This window comes from Sceloporus occidentalis, unplaced genomic scaffold, assembly GCF_023333645.1.
Source record: "Sceloporus occidentalis isolate IW3139 unplaced genomic scaffold, rSceOcc1.0.p SCAF_58, whole genome shotgun sequence".
In the NCBI taxonomy this organism is placed as follows: Eukaryota; Metazoa; Chordata; class Lepidosauria; order Squamata; family Phrynosomatidae; genus Sceloporus; species Sceloporus occidentalis.
This window is the reverse complement of record NW_028317038.1, coordinates 2,421,811-2,440,563: the sequence shown is the minus strand read 5'-3', so window position 1 is coordinate 2,440,563 and position 18,753 is coordinate 2,421,811. Positions and strand designations below refer to the sequence as shown.

Sequence of the window (18,753 nt, the reverse complement as noted above, 5' to 3'; positions counted from 1 at the left end):
ACAGAAGTAATAGAGGCTAACAGAGTAAGTGAATTTAAACATGAAGTCTAAGATGAGACCAAGCACTCATTAAGTTTTAATTCTTAAAAGCAGGGGAAAAAAAGGACTGAATGACTTATCTGGTGCCAAATTGTATGTTTCTATTCTTTTTTTAAATGTTTTGACAGACAACGCATTAGCGTCTAGTACTAAAGATTGTAGTTTTTCTAGAGATATCACAGACATCACAAATAATATTAAGACATACGGTATATATGGTTAAAACATAAGAATTAGCCAAACGATGACAGCTCCTGTCTGCATACAGCCCAGCAAAAAATAACATAATTATAAATTACTAATAGAAGAAAAATATGTTATATATAGGTGTTAGAATTAGGATTGAAGATAATCTGTAATGTGGCAGTTTGCCTTTAAACATAAATATTAAAACTTTTATCTCTACATCTGATGAATAAGTATACCAAATAGATCAACTCAGTATTTGGCAGGATGCAGTTTTTCCATTACATTACTGCTTCCTTTTAATGTACTTAAAATTCTCTACTTAGCCAGCAAACTAAACATATTGTTAACTAGAAAGACTGTAAACGTATGTATGCATAGCATATTTGTAACAGTTCTGAGTATTTGGTGTAATGTATTTGTACCTTTCCTACCACATTATAAAAAGAACATTACTGTTATGTTTGGCATGCAACCATGTTTTTTGTTCTTACCTTAAAATACATGTGGTATCATGGTTATCTTTTTTTACAAGACTAAAGAGACTCTGGACAGAGCTACATTTATGGACCCAGAAATTACGTGCTCTTTAGTGGACGCAAAAAAATTAGAACAGATAACAAGTCAAATTGATATAGCTATATAAGTACAGGTAAAGATGGAGTCTTTAGTTGGAGTTTGTAATTTTATTGCGTCAACAATGAACAAGATGTCATATAAGTCACACAAGCTTTCTTAAGATGGAATTTAAATGTCCTAGAACCTTTGGTGACCACACTGTTCGGTATACCATTACCTAATCAGTTCACAAGTCCACAAAAGGTATTTTATTCTTTGTAATCTGAACAGCATATTTAACAACGGATGGGTTAACAAAACTGTCATATTAAACCTTGAAGAAATTAAATTCTCAGTATTGTGGTGAATCATGACGCAGAAATGTCTCTAAAACACATGATTAATCATTAATAAGAGCACGCAATACAATTTAAAATATCTAACTTAGAAGATCATTGGGTAGTCTTTTTGCACTTTGACAAAATGACATTCCAAGAAGTGACATTAAGCAGAGAAAGAATAGTGAGAATGTCATTTGACATAAGAACGTGTTGAACGTGGAATTTTATAATCAAATGTTTAATGTTTATGTCATTGGTAAAACAAGGCCAAGAAATGTCTAACCAAGAGAAGCAACAGACACTGGATACGTTTTGATTTTGTTTCTATAAATGGGAAAAATGGCTCAGATGCAACATAAAGTAAATTGATTGAGTTTCTTAGGATAAACATCTGCATTGTTTTAAAAGTAAAATAAAAGAAAGATTAAAAAATCTACTTTAACAGTAAAGAAGAAAAAGAATTGTGCTAGACAACATAGTTTAGAGTAGAAGTATTAGCACGTATAATTAGTGCAACTGAAATGATACAATTGTTTGTATAGTGATTTGTTGAGAGGATTTAAAAGATTTTGAGGGCCTTTTAAACTTAGCAACCAATGAAACATTATGAAAACAAAGCAAAACAGGAAAATTGAAAATGTGCCCAACCCAAAAGCTGGATAAAAATACCACTGTGCCATATGAAGGATAAAAAACTAGAACCCATTGTGCACTGTTAGACTAACTTCACAAATCAGGGTCTGCATACAACACTTATAGCCAGGAAATGCTTCCTGTAGCCTCCTGCAGGGTGCCCAAGTGGCCAAGTACTGGTATAGGTTACCATGTGGATGTTATGCCACGTTGAAGGGCATTTTGTGTGAAAATTCAAGAGAAACGTACATTTTTTATGCTGGATGAGAATGAGTCTGCCCATTTCACATTTGAAATATTAACGTAACATTTTTTTCTGAAGACTTTACAAAGTAAGGTTTAAAAAAAAGAACTAACATAGTAACATGCTAATATTGCCTAGAAAGAGGAAAATATCCTTAAAGGATAGTTTGAATAATTATTTTTCAGCCTCCTTATTACCTTGGTCGCCAGTGTTCTCACTGCAGTGTATCCTCTCAGTGTTAATAGTGATTACTAAAATGTATTTTGTAATCGATCAGGCTCAGTTCATCCTTGCCACTTGTAGACAGGCCCAAGTCACGCAGCAGTGGCAGGTATCTAAACATGCATGGAGAGTATGTATTTCTGATCTCTCAACTCATTACCCTTTGAAACTGGATTAAGCATCCCAGTGGCACCCATTCCATGCTACAATAATGGATACTTTTGAGATGTGACTATACAATGTCAGTGCAAGGGTGGTATTTTAGGGGAAATGCTCTCTACAGGGTATAGGCAGGGTAGATGAACATTTTTTTTCTATTTTATTCAAATTAAAATTACCTATGGGGAAATTACTTACTTGGCTCAATTAATTCAAATGGTTTATGGTTTGCTATTTGGAGCAGCTTACTGAATAAATATCTTCTTCTCAACCAACTCTCGCCTGTAGTTCTGGCAGCTGTTGTGAGGATTTAAAGCTTCAAAAACCTTTCTTTATATTCTTTAGTCCTGCATTATTCTTTGCAAATCAATTTTACCCTTGCTTCTCAGTAATGCTGGCAGTCCTCCATCAACCCTTTTAATGTGGCTTGTTTGGGTTTCCTAGCCATTACTAATGGACTTCTCTACTGTGGGCTATTTATTCTAAAAAAGGGGGGGGGGAATCCAAAGACTTCTTTACAAAAAAAATAACGAAAAGATAAGTTAAGGAAAACTGTCAAAAACATATTATACATCCAAGTACAAAATGTTTAACTGTCAAGCCTTAAGGGTATTTTACATACAAATTAATAAACAGAGTAGAATGCGATCGTTAAGTAGTGAAAAATGCATGTACAAGTTGTATTCATCAACTTAAAATAAGGTACATGTTTTTTTCTAGTCATAGATCTAAGCTAAATAGTTAATAAACGTTGCTTTAAATTATGTAGTCATACATAAATTCTGTTGTTATAAAAAGAAAAATATGTATCTTTAATTAGCTTTTGCTTGTATTTCATTATTGTTTATAATACATTCAGTTTAAACATGTATTAAATGTTTACATTTATTTTCTTTCACTAAATGTTGCCTTTCAGTACAGCAATCTAAGCAAAGAATAGCTTTTGGACTTATATGACTTCATGGTTAACACAATGTATTACGTTAATGGGAAGAAATTATTTGTGAAATTATTTGTTAAAATGTGAACAAAATGGTTCACATTTTACCAAACCAAGTACTTAAGGCTCTTATTTATTAAACTATTAAAAATAATCAAAACTAAGGATGATTCCTTTATTTTTATTTTTTTGCAGCTATTGGATCTCCTAAAGGTTTGACATTCTCTGAAATTACTGAGACTTCAGCTAAAGTCAACTGGATAGCACCCAGTATCCTGGTGGAAAAATTCATTATTTCCTATGTTCCAATAAATGGAGGTAAAGTAATTTGTCATTATAAAATTGGAATTTACATATATAGTTATATAGCAGTTATAGACGTTGGGTCACAAACAGACGTAGGTAGATATAAGGGGAAAAACATGTATGATTTACGTTTTAATCTTTTATTTTTTTTCTGTCCTTGGCTTTGAAAATATATAGCCAGGGAAGGAAAATATTAACGATAAAAACAACAGGAAGTATACAAAAACTTTTGAGCTTTAAATTTACAGCTAGCAAAAGAATAGAAAAAAAAATCTGGCTATAGTATAAAATGATCATTGCAAGTATGATAAATTGCTTTTCAAAAATAAACTATTTTTAAATAATTGTGTTGAAGACGATGAGGGATTAGTAATAAAGAGTAATTTTAAAATATTCTTATCATTGTTTAACCAGGTACCAGCAATTCTGTGGAAGTTGATGGATCTATAACGTCTACAACATTACGTAACCTTCACCCAGGTGTAGAGTATGTTGTGAGCATTGTATCATTTAAAGATAATGAACAAAGTGCACCAGCATCTGGAACTCTAACTACAGGTATCGTTCTGTGGTTGAAGCAAACTTTATAAACTGTACTATATATTTTTAATCCCTTAAATTTAAGTATTTATGTTCTACAAGAGAGAATTTCAGGTTTTTTATAGGACAGGAGAATAGGCTACTAAATCAGCTTCAATGCACTTATAAGTCATACAGAGCACAGGGTACATGCTAGGGAGGTTAGGCTGGTAATTAGCATTAACAAAGTTATGTCTTTACTGTATCTTGATGTATCCTGGTAAATTTAATGTGCCAGGCCAGTCAGAGATTGGCAATGCGGTTTGTACAGCAGCCCAGGAACGAGAATTAACAGGTGTCTTTGAATACATGGATTTCATTTAGATACCCTGGGTTATGCATAGTGATGTTTGGACTATAGTGTTGTGATATATAGGGTCTCTAGTGAGTGGCAAGCAGTATGTTTACAGAGGTCATGGTGTATCCTGGGCTAGGCCTAGGGCAGCATTTCCAGGTGGAGTCAGTCCCCCTGGTACAAAACCTGGGCGGGGGGGCAGATAACCCTCTCAGGCGATCAAGCTCCCTGATGTCCCAGTGAACAATAGGTGACCTTTGATCTCCACAGCTGGAGATATTTACATGCTTTTAAGAGGGGACCCGCACAGCACCTTTTATTGTATCTGGACACTGGCAATTTCCATTTTTTCACAATGTTTGTATTTGTATAGTATTTTTTTCACTACTGTACCTTTATGGTATGGTCTCAAATTGAAACCTATATATGTATACATCCAGCCATATCTTCCAAGGAATTTAATTCAAAAACTTAAAGCATGCAAACAAGAACACACAACACCTTGTTATTAGCTACTAGACACCATCGTGAAATTCCTAATCAGAACAGACAACACCTTCTATGCCTCAAGGTGAAGATACACATTATCTCCTTCGGTGTGTTGTGTACACCCTTTTGGAACCAAGCAAGTTCAAACACCTTTCTATTTAACATCCAAAGCCTTCAATTACGATCGTTTTAACTTGCTTTCCCTTCCTGCCCTTGCCATATGTTAATACAGGTTAGATATAACCACTGTACTGAAAAGGACAGTTACCCTAACACAAAGTAAAACTGGCTGTAGAAAACTTTTACTAGTAAATAGCTTCACAATAGACTCCTTAGGGCCCACACAGGTCTATTTTAAGCCAGGGATCAAGGGACATCAGCCCAGGACCCATTGATTTCTCATGGGTCTTAAAGTGGATAACCTAAATGGCCAGTAGCCCTTGTGTTTTTGTGTACTGCGATAGGAAGACTCATACCTGACAAACGATAGATGATAATTCACATCAGTTCAGTGATAATTATCACAGGAAAATCTTTTTTCTCCATTTCTTTGCATTTTTATTTTAAATATATTATCAATATGCTGTAATATTAATCAATATATAATATGAGTGGTTTACTAAAAATGAAAAAACATATGGTGATACTATAAAAAAATGGGGTTAAGCATTCTGAAATTAAGTTGATATTGATATTCTTTTCATTCTATAGCTCTGGACAGCCCATCAGGTCTACAAGCCATTAACATTACAGAGTCTGAAGCCCTTGCATTGTGGCAGCCATCTTTGGCATCTGTGGACCATTATGTATTTTCCTACTCTGCAAAGAATGGTATGTTTTGCTTTATAGGAACAGGGCACATCATTGTTTGAATGAATGATGTTGCTCCAATCACTCTGCCTTGCATGGAGTGGCTGGAAAAGGAGGCAACTCCTCCCCATACTGCTTTGATATATGTATCCAACAGGATGTCTAGAGTAACAATGATTGTAGACAGAATTTACAAAATGACTTGTTCATTTCTGTGCTTCATTTGTGGGCTTTACATGTATTCCCATTAGTTACTGTGTTTGAGACACATTTAATTTTGCAAATAGGTTTGTTCTCTAAACTACTGCTGTTCTGCTATATTATTGAGCCATTTAACTATTCTTGTACCCTGGATTAGCCTGTTATAGACCTTAGGACTTGCTATTAAGTTCTAAGGATTGTGCGCTAGATGACCATAAACTCGTAAAAGCACATCCTGTGTTTTTTTGTGGGGACTTTTCCCTGCCACTACAAGTGAAATCAAGCCTAGAGTCTCCCCTCTCAGCAGGAGCCAATATTACATTGTAACTCCGGTTACACTTAAGTCACAATGAATGCCTCTGGTGCTCCTCCCTCTCAGGCTGATCACAAGGACTATAGATTAGAGGACTGCATTGGGAGGTGGGTCCCGCGGGACCCGCCAAAAAACTTGCGGGCGGTCTTGCTGGGGCTGCGGGCGGGAGCGGGCGGTCAGGCACTGTACCTGCGGGTCCCGGTAATCCTACGCAGTCCCGCAAGGCTGTCTTCTCACTGCTCCATAACAGTGTCTCCTATCTTGCTCCGCCCAGGAACAAGGCGGAGTCACGTGATGTGACGTCACTTCCTGTGACTCCGCCTTGTTCCTGGGCGGAGCAAGAGAAGAGACGCTGTGAGGGAACAACTTGCGGGACTGCGCGGGAAATCAGGTAAGGAGGCGGGCGTGATTGGCCACAAATGTGGCGGGAGCAGGCGGGATTGGCCACAAATGTGGCGGGAGCGGAACACCCACATTGCGGGAGCAGGCGGGAGCGGGATTAAAAACAGCGGGAGCAGGGCTCTACTATAGATCCTCTCTTGCTTATTACTTTGTAGTAAAAAAAATAACAATTAAAAGTAAATAATTATTTACCCCACTTATGCTATAATGACATCACAAGGGGTACAGCCTGGTTACAAAAGAGATTCTGAAGTTGATAAGACCCCAAAGGGATCTTCACTCGTCAAAAAGTGTAAAAAGTTAAAAATTAATAATCATTTTAAAAAGTAAAAAAAAAATGGTGCCCCTCCAGAAATGTCAATTAAATAAACTTCCCTGCCCCACAACCTGAAAAATAAAAAAGTAGTGTAGAATGTTTTATATGAGATATTACTGAAAAGGAATCAGTATTTTTTCATCAATGGCATCTAACTTGCGGAAGAAATCCTAGGTAAAATTGCCAAAAATTTAATGTTTTTCTATCTTTCAACATATTACTAAATAGTGGACATACATACATACATATAGAAACATAGATTTTGACGACAGAACCATCCGGTTCACCTGGTGTGCCCATTTTTCGTAATGTAGAGACTTAGGCCTTAATCGTTCCTTCAAATGATGCATATTAAGATACATTGGGAAACCATTTACCATTTTGGTAGCCCTCCTCTGAACTCCCTCCAATATGTCAATCTCTTTCTGAAGATGGGCTCTTCAAAACGTTACATAATACTGTATGTGAGGTCTACCATGTTGCAAATCTTTGTATCATCTGCAAAAATACACACCTTAACTTACAGACCTTTTGTAATATTGCTAGTATTAAATAAAGATATTAAAAAGGGAGGGTCCTAATACAGATCCTTGTACCCTACTATTAACAAAACTTTTCTCTGAATAGACACCATTAACTACAACCATCTGTCTCCTATCACTCAACAATTGCCTTATCCTGTAAATCATTTAGAGGTATGTGAGGGGACAGTGTCAAATGCATTACTGAAAACCAGATAAACCTTTGTCTTTTATTTTAATTACCCATCAAAAAAATTTTTTTATATAATTTAACAAGATCTCCCTAAAGTAAGCACATGCTGTTTCCAATCTTCTGAAACTACTCCTGTCATAGTAACTGGTTAAATAAATCTTCCAACAGTTTTTCTAGGACACTCCGGAATACTTTTAATAATTTTGGGTGTATCCTGCCAGTTCCCATTGATTTGCCTGTTTTTACTTTGGAGAGTCCAAGTAGAACGTCCTCTGTAAGCACGCATGCTGTTTTCTAACTGGGGTCCCTTCCATTCACAAAAGTATTTATTTAAGAAGTTGGCTAGATCATTATTCTCATTTATATAACTCCCTTAATTTGTTTTCAAGTATTCCTTGTTTATTTTTTCTCCTTTCACTCAGTTTTATCATCTTTTTGGTTAACCTGGCAACTTTCTCACCTCTGTGCACTTTGGTGTTCTGTTTATGCTTCCTAAACACTACTTTCTTCTCCTTCATTATTTATTCCTCATCTGCAGTGATTTCATTTTTCTTTTATTCTTACAAGCTTAATGCAATGTTTTGCTGCCTTTTAGCAGAACATCTTTGAAATATTTTAATTTCTTCTGAACTCCATTTAAAGATGACCAAGCCATCTACGAACCTTTTTTTTAGTGTTGTGGAATGCAACATTTGTCTTTACATTAAACCATACTGAATAATATAAAAATAGTATCTCCAAAAATGGTATCTCAAAAATTTGTCCTATGGAAAAAAACATGCAAATTGTGCGGAAAGACTAATTATTAAACAGGTAATGATGATAAGATAAAATGGCAAAAAAGCTTTGGTCACTACGGTGGGAAAATGTCATAATATTTCTGCTATGAAGAATGCCTAAAACCCCCCAAAGTACTGTTGGTATTCATGCTGGACCCTACTAAAGGGGTATTTGCACTGGGAGAGAATGTACGTTTCGCTGAATTAACTTCTGAAGTGTGGAGGTTGCTGCAGGTTTAATAACCAGAGCATGACTCTTTATCATCTTTTGATTTCTAAGATAAAACCTATTCATGTTTCCTTACTGTAACAAAACATGAAACATTGCACACTGTGTGCATTGCTATTTTGCTCACTTTTGTCTATTTACTTTCTAGCCCCCATTGTGACTCAGACTATATCAGGTAACACTGTGGAGAATGAAATTATTGGCCTGCAACCTGCCACTGAATACACTTTGACAATTTATGCTGTTAGAGGACAACTTCGTAGTTCTGAAATCTCTACAACATTCACCACAGGTAACGTTGGTTGAAAGCTGGAATACCTTGAGTTCCAGGACATAAGTTTTTTAAGGGAACATTACAGCCATCATATGCACTTAAATGCCCATGACAGCTGTCTCCTCTTGAAGTTGTGTGTTTTTTGCCCTTGAAAATGATGTAGAATCTGTAACTATGTGCATCAATTTATTTATCATCTCCCATGTATTGGGAAACCAACATACCTGGGACATTTGACTGCTGTAAGAGGTTGATACTAGTCACATGTAGTGCTGGGACTACTCCTAGTTAGACAGAGTGGGGAGTCATGACAACCTGGGTGGGGATTGGCTGGACCAAGTGCCCCTCCTCCACCTGTAGATTGAAGGTAGGCTCAGAGAAGCAGCACTTCATCTGGAAACTCTGGGGGAAAAATCTGTCAGTTCCCATGTATGAAAATAAAATAGTCAAGTGACACGATATGTATGTAAGTGAGAATAATTAACATTTTTTATGTAGCATTGGATGGCCCCAGAGATCTGACTGCAAGTGAAGTGCAATCAGAGTCAGCACTGCTCACATGGAGACCTCCACGATCAATTATTACAGGATTCTTGCTGATTTATGAATCTGTGGATGGTACAGTCAAGGTAAAATGAGAATGAATACAATAGGACAAAGATTAAAAATATATTTACATTATTTGTAGTTATTCATTGTATTTTTGCAAACATCCAGAGGATTATTATCAAAATCATGACTGCTGCATTCAGGTGCATTCAGGAGTCTCACGGACACTATCACTTAGTACAAACAACAGGACACTAAAGACCTCTGAGCAGGGGCGTAACTAGACGCCTCAGGGCCCGGGTGCGAGAATCTGTTAAGGGCCCCCCCACCCCCTCACACCCCCCAAAAAAACATGATTTTTACCCAACAATTTTTTTTCAACTAATTCAACAAATTCAATTTACATATTGAATCATATCTGTAAAAAAATCAAAGAAAAAGGGGCGCATGTACAAAGGGCATAATCCAGGGGTGTCCAAGTTTTTTCTGCAGTGGGCCACTTCATCAGAATTGTATACGTGCGCGGGCCGCACTCATTTTTCACTGTGACAAAAAATATGGCCTTTAATAAAATATGCAGATTAAAATAAAGTAAAATGACACAAAACCTTTACTCTTCCTCTCACTGATTTCTGGGCCTTGAAAGTTTTGCGACTACAAATTCAGGATTCCCTAGATTTATTCTAGGGATGAACTAAAATGAAAATTCTGGACCAAAACATTCAGGGTTCACTTAGCCAAAACCGAAAATGACCCCCACCTTTAAAAATAATAATAAAAACTCACATGTTTAATAAAAGTAGGTAACACACAATTGGACAAAATTAGCAATATGACTTGGCATGATAGGAGTGTGATTGCTAACAGCAATCACACTCCTATCATACCCAGGCAACCAGTAAATGCTGGTACCTAGGCATGATGGGAGTGTGCTCGCTGTGATTGCTGTTAGCAATCACACTCCTATCATGCCAAGTCAGCCAGTACATGCTGGTACAGGGTGGCTGTAAGTGATGTGCAGACCCCATACTGCTGGCAGCATCACTACACAAGGGGGGCAGCTAGCTAGGTTTCAGCATGTACTGGCTGACTTGGCATGATAGGAGTGTGATTGCTAACAGTAGTCACAGTCCCATCATGCCTAGGTTCCAGCACTTACACATCCATCCAGTAAATGCTGGAACCTAGGCATGATGGGACTCTGATTGCTGTTAGCAATCACACTCCTATCATGCCAAGTCAGCCAATACACGCTGGTACAGGATGGCTGTAAGTGATGTGCAGACCCCATACTGCTGGCAGCATCAATACACAAGGGGGGCAGCTAGCCAGGTTTCAGCATGTACTGGCTGACTTGGCATGATAGGAGTGTGATTGCTAACAGCAATCACAGTCCCATCATGCCTAGGTTCCAGCACTTACACATCCATCAAGTAAATGCTGGAACCTAGGCATTATGGGACTGTGATTGCTGTTACCAATCACACTCCTATCATGCCAAGTCAGCCAGTACATGCTGGTACAGGGTGGCTGTAAGTGCAGACCCCATACTGCTGGCAGCATCACTACACAAGGGGGGCAGTTGGCCAGGTTTCAGCATGTACTGGCTGACTTGGCATGATAGGAGTGTGATTGCTAACAGCAATCACAGTCCCATCATGCCTAGGTTCCAGCACTTACACATCCATGCTCACACACACACACACACACACACACTCATTTATTCATATAATCATTAATTCACAGATTCATTCCCTCAATCACACACATTTATTCAAACACCCTTCCCACCCCCTTACCTGCACTGCAGCTCCCTCGATGCCGCTCACAGACTTCAGCAGGGGGCGCGGCATCCCTCTGCCTTCTCTGCTAAAGCACAGAGGAAGTAGGATGTCACGTGAACTCCGCTTCCTCTGTGCTGTCCAGAAGACCCTCCCACAAGTAAGTAGCAGGGCTTGAGGTGCGGCTCGTGTAAGATCGGTTGCCCTGGCTGCCGATCTTACGCGGGCCGCACCTCGAGGTCTCGCGGGCCGCATTTGGCCCGCGGGCCGCATGTTGGACGCCCCTGCCTTATTTAAAAAAAAAAAAAAAAAACTTAAAAAAGATTTCGGGCGGCCCCTTGGCTTGGGCCCCCCTGCCGCAGGGGCCCGGTCGCAGTCGCGACCCCTGCGACCCCGGTAGATCCGCCACTGCCTCTGAGGGAGCTAATAAAAGGTCAAACTCCAGGTCTTTTTTGATTCGGAATGACATTCAGGGACAGTTCACAAAATGGAGAGGTCACTGAGACCTTCTGGACTCACCTTTCCATAAAAAAGTTGCCCCAGAGTTAGGACAGAGAAAAAGGTGCAGCAACAGTGGTAGTAGTAGTAGAGCACTGCGCCTGGCAGACAGATACTGACACATCCTAGGCACATGCAGCCCCGTGGAGCAGTACTGGATTTCCCCAATATTGTAGAATTTTTTAAAAAAAGGTTCCCCCAGAGTAAGGACAGTCACAGAGGTGCAGCAGTAATAGTAGGGCTCTGGGCAGGCAGGCACTGGCACATCATAGGTAAATGCTGGATGTTTAAGTGAATTGACAGTTATATGGACTTTTCAGCCATTTACCAATCTATCTATGATGAAGTATGATGATCCCATTTTTTCTGTTGCTTTACTTGTTCATTTTCTCATTTTTCTAAGGTTGTTTTATGTAAACCCTGTCCGCTCTAGCACTACTACAAGCAATCAACCTCAGTACTGTTATAGAGCTCTTAAAGCACAAAAGCAAAAGGATTTTTTTGGTCAGGATCATGGGTGCCATCTCAACTTTAATTTGGAATATGCAATGTTAAATACATCAGTTAAATACGTCAGTTCCAAAACATTTTGCTAAATTTGTTAATAAGTTAATCCTATTAAAGGTGTGAGTCAGAAATTAGATCAATAATAGTCACAGATACTCATTTAAGTTCTCAGTGTCCTTATAGGTGTATGAGTCACAAATCATGTCACTATGAGTCACAAATACTGATTTCAATCCTCGGTCTTCCCATAAGTATGCCACCAATCAGAGGTGTCTGCAAAACATAGATGTTTGCGGGAGGGTTGACCATTTAATTTAATTGCGCACAGATCGGCCTATAGGAAAAGCTTGGTTAAATCTCCCCTCTTAAAACTTAGCGAAGTGATGGAGGTCAAATGTTCAACAATCCTGCAAATTCCTGAGTTAGTTAAAAAAGAAACACTGCCTAGGACCTAGGCCAGACTTGGACTTCCACAGGCACAGGCTTGAAAAGTCCAGAAAAAAGTTAAGAAATGAATTCATTCTATAAATGTGATGTGCATACAAATATTTATCTCAAGCAGTTTTTTTGGTAGTTATAATAGCAGATGCAAAGTTAGATTAGCAGTATTCTAAACCGTATACTGTAGAAACAGAAACTGCAAAGAAACCACAAGATTCAGCATGCATAGTTCAGTTAATCATTGAGTGTTCACATTACATTTATATGGAGACTATTGACATTAAGCCATATTTACTGAAGTTTTACTAGCAACCATAATTATAAAATATTTTCCTATATGCAATAACATAGTTTGAAGTTAGCATTAAGTATAATATTTCCAATAGCAGTGTTTGAAGGACATTACAACAGAATGCTATAATATGAATCAATAGATCTCAATAGATCCACATGCTTCATGTACTGATTTGTTTTTATTTGCCATTTTGACTACCTTACATATACCAATATAAAATATACCATATTGTGTAACTTGTTGGTGCTATCTATAAAAATAGAATAACATATTTCGGTACTGTAAAAATTCCAATATTTTGTTCTAGTTTATCTTATGAATTTTATATTGGTGCTGGTCACAGTACTGTCAAGATCAAGTCTATTTAAATATGTCTGTCATCCATTACAGTTTTCTTTGTCTGTGCTTATAGGAAGTCATTTTGGGACCAGATTCAACCTCCTATAGATTACTGGATTTAAACCCTTCTTCCCAGTACACTGTTCGATTACATGCACTGAATGGGGATATTAGAAGCAAATTCATCCAAACCATTTTCACAACAAGTAAGGAAGCACCTAAAACTGTACCATATACTTCTATATTTCAAATCTGATCATCTTTGTGTGTACTGGTAACCACAGTACTCTTTCCAAGACATGGGCATAGCAATGGTGATAGTAATGTGTTTCTTTTTCCCCACTTTTATGACATTTTATTTTTTCTCCCTTTTATCCTCTGTCTGTACACGAATACCTGTGACAAAATTTATGGAAACATGTTTGCCAATGGGCCACTTCATGTCCCTTTGCTGGTGCCTGAGGATGCCCATGATGTTATACATTGTGTTTTAAATATTACAGTAAAATGAATATAGAGGTCAGCATTAAAATGCAAAACAAATACATTTAAAGTTAAAGTGCTACTTTTAAAACAACCAGGCATCTTAAAAACAAATTAAAAAGTTATCTTTGCTTGATAGTAATTGTGAATTAACAAATGTTGTCATGGTGACCAAATATAAATTATTTGCTAAATTAAAAATGTTGGCATAAATATAAGAAGTGCTATTGTGGACCTAACAAAGATTTCCCAATGTCTCAGCAATTCAGAGGAAAGCCATTCATTTTTCTTTTAAGGAAAACATATGCTTGGAAGTATTCCTACTGGGTAATGAATGCCAAAGTGCTTACTACTGAAGAATACACAACAAAGCGCTGAAAATCCCTTTACCTTATATTGATTTTTCAGTTGAACAATATGTGCTCCCAATTCTGGTTGCTTTGTAGTACTGAAATTGAAGCCAGACATTTTTGTTAGTTAATCCCCCATAAAGGAACAACAAAATGTTTAAGCCATTTCCTGGTGCTAAAAGAGATAGGAAAAATAATGCATACTAGAAGTTTTCATAAGATACACAATATGACAGCTGGAAGTATTTGACCTGCCAAATGCCAATGTTCACGTGTGCTAAATTAATACCAATTCAATCCTGTTGCATAAAATATTTTTCATATTATTCAGCAGAATAACGTTTAAATTTCCCCTATTTTGAAGATGTTTTTGATTGTGAAATTTATAGTGATATGATTAATTGAAACCTTAGTATAAAGCAATCTGCAGACTATATTATCATTTTTATGCAATAAATACGCAGTAGGTTGACCTCTCTGACAGCTGCTGCAAAGTTTTATTTGCTGTACCTGATTTTAAGAGTTTTTCCATGTGTGTTTTTTATTCTGACCACAGCTGGATTGCTTTATCCATACCCAAAAGATTGTTCCCAGGCTCTCTTAAATGGAGAGACCACATCTGGAATGTACACAATTTACGCAAATGGTGATCAATCACAACCCATGGAGGTGTATTGTGACATGAGTGTGGATGGTGGTGGATGGATAGTAAGTATACAAAAAAAACCCATTATATAACACAAGTCTCCTAGTGTTCCCTACCCTTCAAGTTAACATTTCCATGCCAACATGGAAAAGAGCCATGTGACCTCACCTTCTAACACACCTTTGCCCTAGACAGCTAATTTATGGTAGAGACAGGCCCATTTATAAAAATAAGAATTTTTCAGTTATGGTTTTGATATGGCTTTGTTTAATCTGGCAAAGATGCATATTACAAAGGGATGACTGTTATGTATAATCATGAAGAAGATCAGTGCATATTACCTCTAACACAATGCAATTTAGATTTCTTATTATTTTCATGGGATTATAATATTGAATTGTTTGTAGCATTTTGGCAATTAACAAACAATAACAGTGAGGAGATGTTACTTGCAAATGTGTCAAGGGTTAAAAAAGTACTTTGTACAGTTAGCATCCCAGCCCATAGATAAATAATGCTGAATGAATAATGAAGTTGTTGAATTTAAAGCATATAATTTTTTTATTATTATTTTAAACCATTTTTTTATTGCCATCATATTTTCTTTAAAGGTATTTTCAGTTTTATTTGTTTTTCTAGGTATTTCTAAGACGCATAGATGGATCTGAAGATTTTTACAGAAACTGGAGAACATATTCTGCAGGATTTGGAAATCCTTCAAATGAATTCTTTATGGGTAAATCAACATATATTTTGGAATAAATTATGACCAGGATATCTGTGACATATACAATATAACTTAGTGAAAGTAAAGGTCGGGTGTTCATTAATTATTCAACATAAGGCAATTGTTTACTCAAATACAAGAAGTATTGCCATGTAAAAAGAAAGTAAAGACAATTTCCAAAAATAATCTAAAATATTTATAAATCCTTTGCCTATGTGTAGAGTGGTTGGAATTTACAATTGATCAGTCATTGGTGCCCAGTTGCCCACTAATTATTTTGCCCACGTAAGTTCCTGGTTGCATTATACTGACAATATTTTACTTGTTTAGAACTATGTTGTTGAAAACTCTATTTAATTTTTAAAGTTGTTAAACAACAATCATGCCAGTCTCAAATTGACTATTATGTTCCAAGCATTTGTGGGTTTTGGGTATCTGTATTAAACAGCAACTTTTATCCTTTTATATTCTAAACCCACCTCCACTAATAATGTCCATCCTCCATCATTTAATATTTACTCATTTTTGATAGAATGATGGATTACTGCCTCCTATGTTGATTTACTCTATAGTTTTGTAATCTTTAAAATAAAAGTGAAAAGCCATATGGATACTCTCAAAGACAGTGAGTTCAAACAGAACTGCATTTTTAAAATATTTCACTACCATATGGCTTGTGATTTTATAGGATAATTTTCCTCTTTTAATACCATAACAGGCTTAGAGAATCTCCACAAAATAACTTCCCAGGGACAGTATGAACTACGTGTGGATCTTAGAGACAACGATGAAACTGCTTTTGCTGTTTATGACAAGTTTAGTGTTGGAGATGCCAAGAGTCGTTACAAGCTAAAGGTTGATGGCTATAGTGGCACAGCAGGTAAGCTTATACCTATATTTAAAAAAACATACCATGGGAAGCCATTTCAGATGTTATGACAAAGCTGCATTTGGGGTCTTTGAACGGAATATGGACACATGAGTGACCTACAGTCACTGGCTGGTCCTGCTGTGAGTGTTGCAATTTTAACCCAGATATTAGACAATAATACATAATAAGAGGGATCTGAAACCAACCAACTAATATGTCTAATAAAGTACAATATTATTATATAAGTATACAGTGGCTGGATTTTATGTAACACCCTGGAAGAGCAGTGATCCTCTTGTTGAGGTTTCTTTCTCAGTTGTGTTCCTTGGGAATGCACAGACCAGACATTTAATATTAAAATATCTTCATAATGTGTTATTATTATTATAATACTTTATTCATAAAGCGCCAACAGATTCTGCAGCGCCATACAAGGTAAAAATTTTACAGATAACAACAAGTACAATACAGCAATTGACATACAGATGCAAGAGGAATGGAGGGCCCTGTTCCCGCAGGAACTTACATTTTAGGTTGTTGTGTATATAAATATATATATTGTGTATTGCAGATCTCATACACTTCAAACATATTTTCTTTCTGCTACAGGGGATTCGATGACCTACCACAATGGACGCCCTTTTTCCACATATGACAAAGACAATGATTCTGCTATAACCAACTGTGCTCTGTCCTACAAAGGTGCTTTCTGGTACAAGAACTGTCACAGGGTAAACCTGATGGGACGATATGATGACAATAATCACAGTCAGGTAATGTGGGGTTTATTATTTAAGTATCAACTTTTTACTTGTTTTATATTTTTTATTATGTGAATATATAAAAATTCATAAAACTTTTGTTGATAAAGAAAAATATTACCATTTTTTTGCCAGCTTATAAAGAGGCTCTGCTTAAAAGCCTAGAAAAATAAATTCCTATAGGCATTCCAGTCCACTTGTACGACAATTTAGTAGCTGTTGAGAAATCATTCACAACCTGTAACATTAATTCTGTGAATCTGGTTTTGGATAGATAACCAACATGCAGCATTTAAAAAAAATACTCATATTAAGGCCACAGTGATTTTAAAATCCAGTACTAATGCCTAAATTATCAGATTTAGTTTACTTGAAGCTAGATATGCAGTTTGTAAAATATGCAATGTATGCCATATGGTGTTCATGCAAGCAGCAAAATACTTTCCTGTACATGTACCTATTTTATTAATGAAGCATGATTTACTACATCTCCACAACTGAAAATATAGTCTATGTGTCTATGCGAAAATGCTGATTGTTGGTCTAGAGCTTGGAAGGTTTATTACAGTGTGCAGTAGATGTAACTACACACCTTGCTTTCTGAAAAGGCATGAAATTGCAGCCATGACACATAGAATACGTAGCATTATAATTAAATCTCTATTTCCTTTGAATGCTGATACATATTATTAGAAATAACTAGTATAAGTGTTCTCATGCCACCAAATTCCTTCCTTTTTGTAGGGTGTCAACTGGTTCCATTGGAAGGGACATGAATACTCCATCCAGTTTGCAGAAATGAAACTAAGACCAGTCAGCTTTAGAAATCTTGAAGGGAGAAGGAAGAGAGCATAAAACCATCCTCCAATAAAGAGAAGTGCAAGGAATAGTGGAATTACTGTCTGTGGTAACCACTTAAAAATCCAGCACAACCACCCCAATCACAACTTCTGAAAATCAAATGCCTTATGAAAATATCATAGTGTCTTAAAATCTTCACTGCTTGAAGGTCTTACAATAATATGACTACAGATTTTTCCAACTTTAGTATTTGCATTTCTGATATTCAACTTTCACTTTCTGTGGACGTCAAAACACCAAAGACTTTCCACTGTATATGCCAGTTTCACCCTCCTTGAGATGCTGGCAAAATGAGAGGACGAGAATATAAATGGGATTTCAGAAAACTGTACTGCTAGAAACTGCCATATTTAAACCAAGCTATTTCTTCCTTTTTTTATATTTAAGGTTTACTGGTTGGGATGGGAAGTGTTTTCTATAAATATAAATTAAATAATTGTTTGGGTGGGAGACTGTTAGGATTAGCAATGCAAACCCTTTGACAAGTAATTTTAGAATTTATTAATTTGATTCAATGTCATTATGAAATCATGAGCAAAATTATTTCCATAACTATCTGCTATTTCCTCTATAGCTTCATACTGCAGAAAGTAAATGCTGAGAATAATCATAATA

The 18,753-nt window shown here is 36.6% G+C and overlaps 1 protein-coding gene across 1 annotated transcript in view; it reads left to right on the top strand.

Annotated features, from left to right (window-relative positions):
• Positions 1-18,132, top strand: part of LOC149287623 (tenascin-like) — a 35,310-nt gene extending 17,178 nt beyond the window's left edge. The window contains exons 10-20 of the mRNA XM_089492667.1: positions 3,518-3,640; positions 4,043-4,186; positions 5,703-5,822; positions 8,904-9,047; positions 9,528-9,658; positions 13,513-13,645; positions 14,829-14,980; positions 15,558-15,654; positions 16,364-16,525; positions 17,126-17,289; positions 18,022-18,132. Coding sequence (XP_089348793.1) covers positions 3,518-3,640; positions 4,043-4,186; positions 5,703-5,822; positions 8,904-9,047; positions 9,528-9,658; positions 13,513-13,645; positions 14,829-14,980; positions 15,558-15,654; positions 16,364-16,525; positions 17,126-17,289; positions 18,022-18,132 — 1,481 coding nt within the window. The remainder of the gene's footprint in view (positions 1-3,517; positions 3,641-4,042; positions 4,187-5,702; positions 5,823-8,903; positions 9,048-9,527; positions 9,659-13,512; positions 13,646-14,828; positions 14,981-15,557; positions 15,655-16,363; positions 16,526-17,125; positions 17,290-18,021) is intronic.
• Positions 18,133-18,753: the final 621 nt, after the last annotated feature.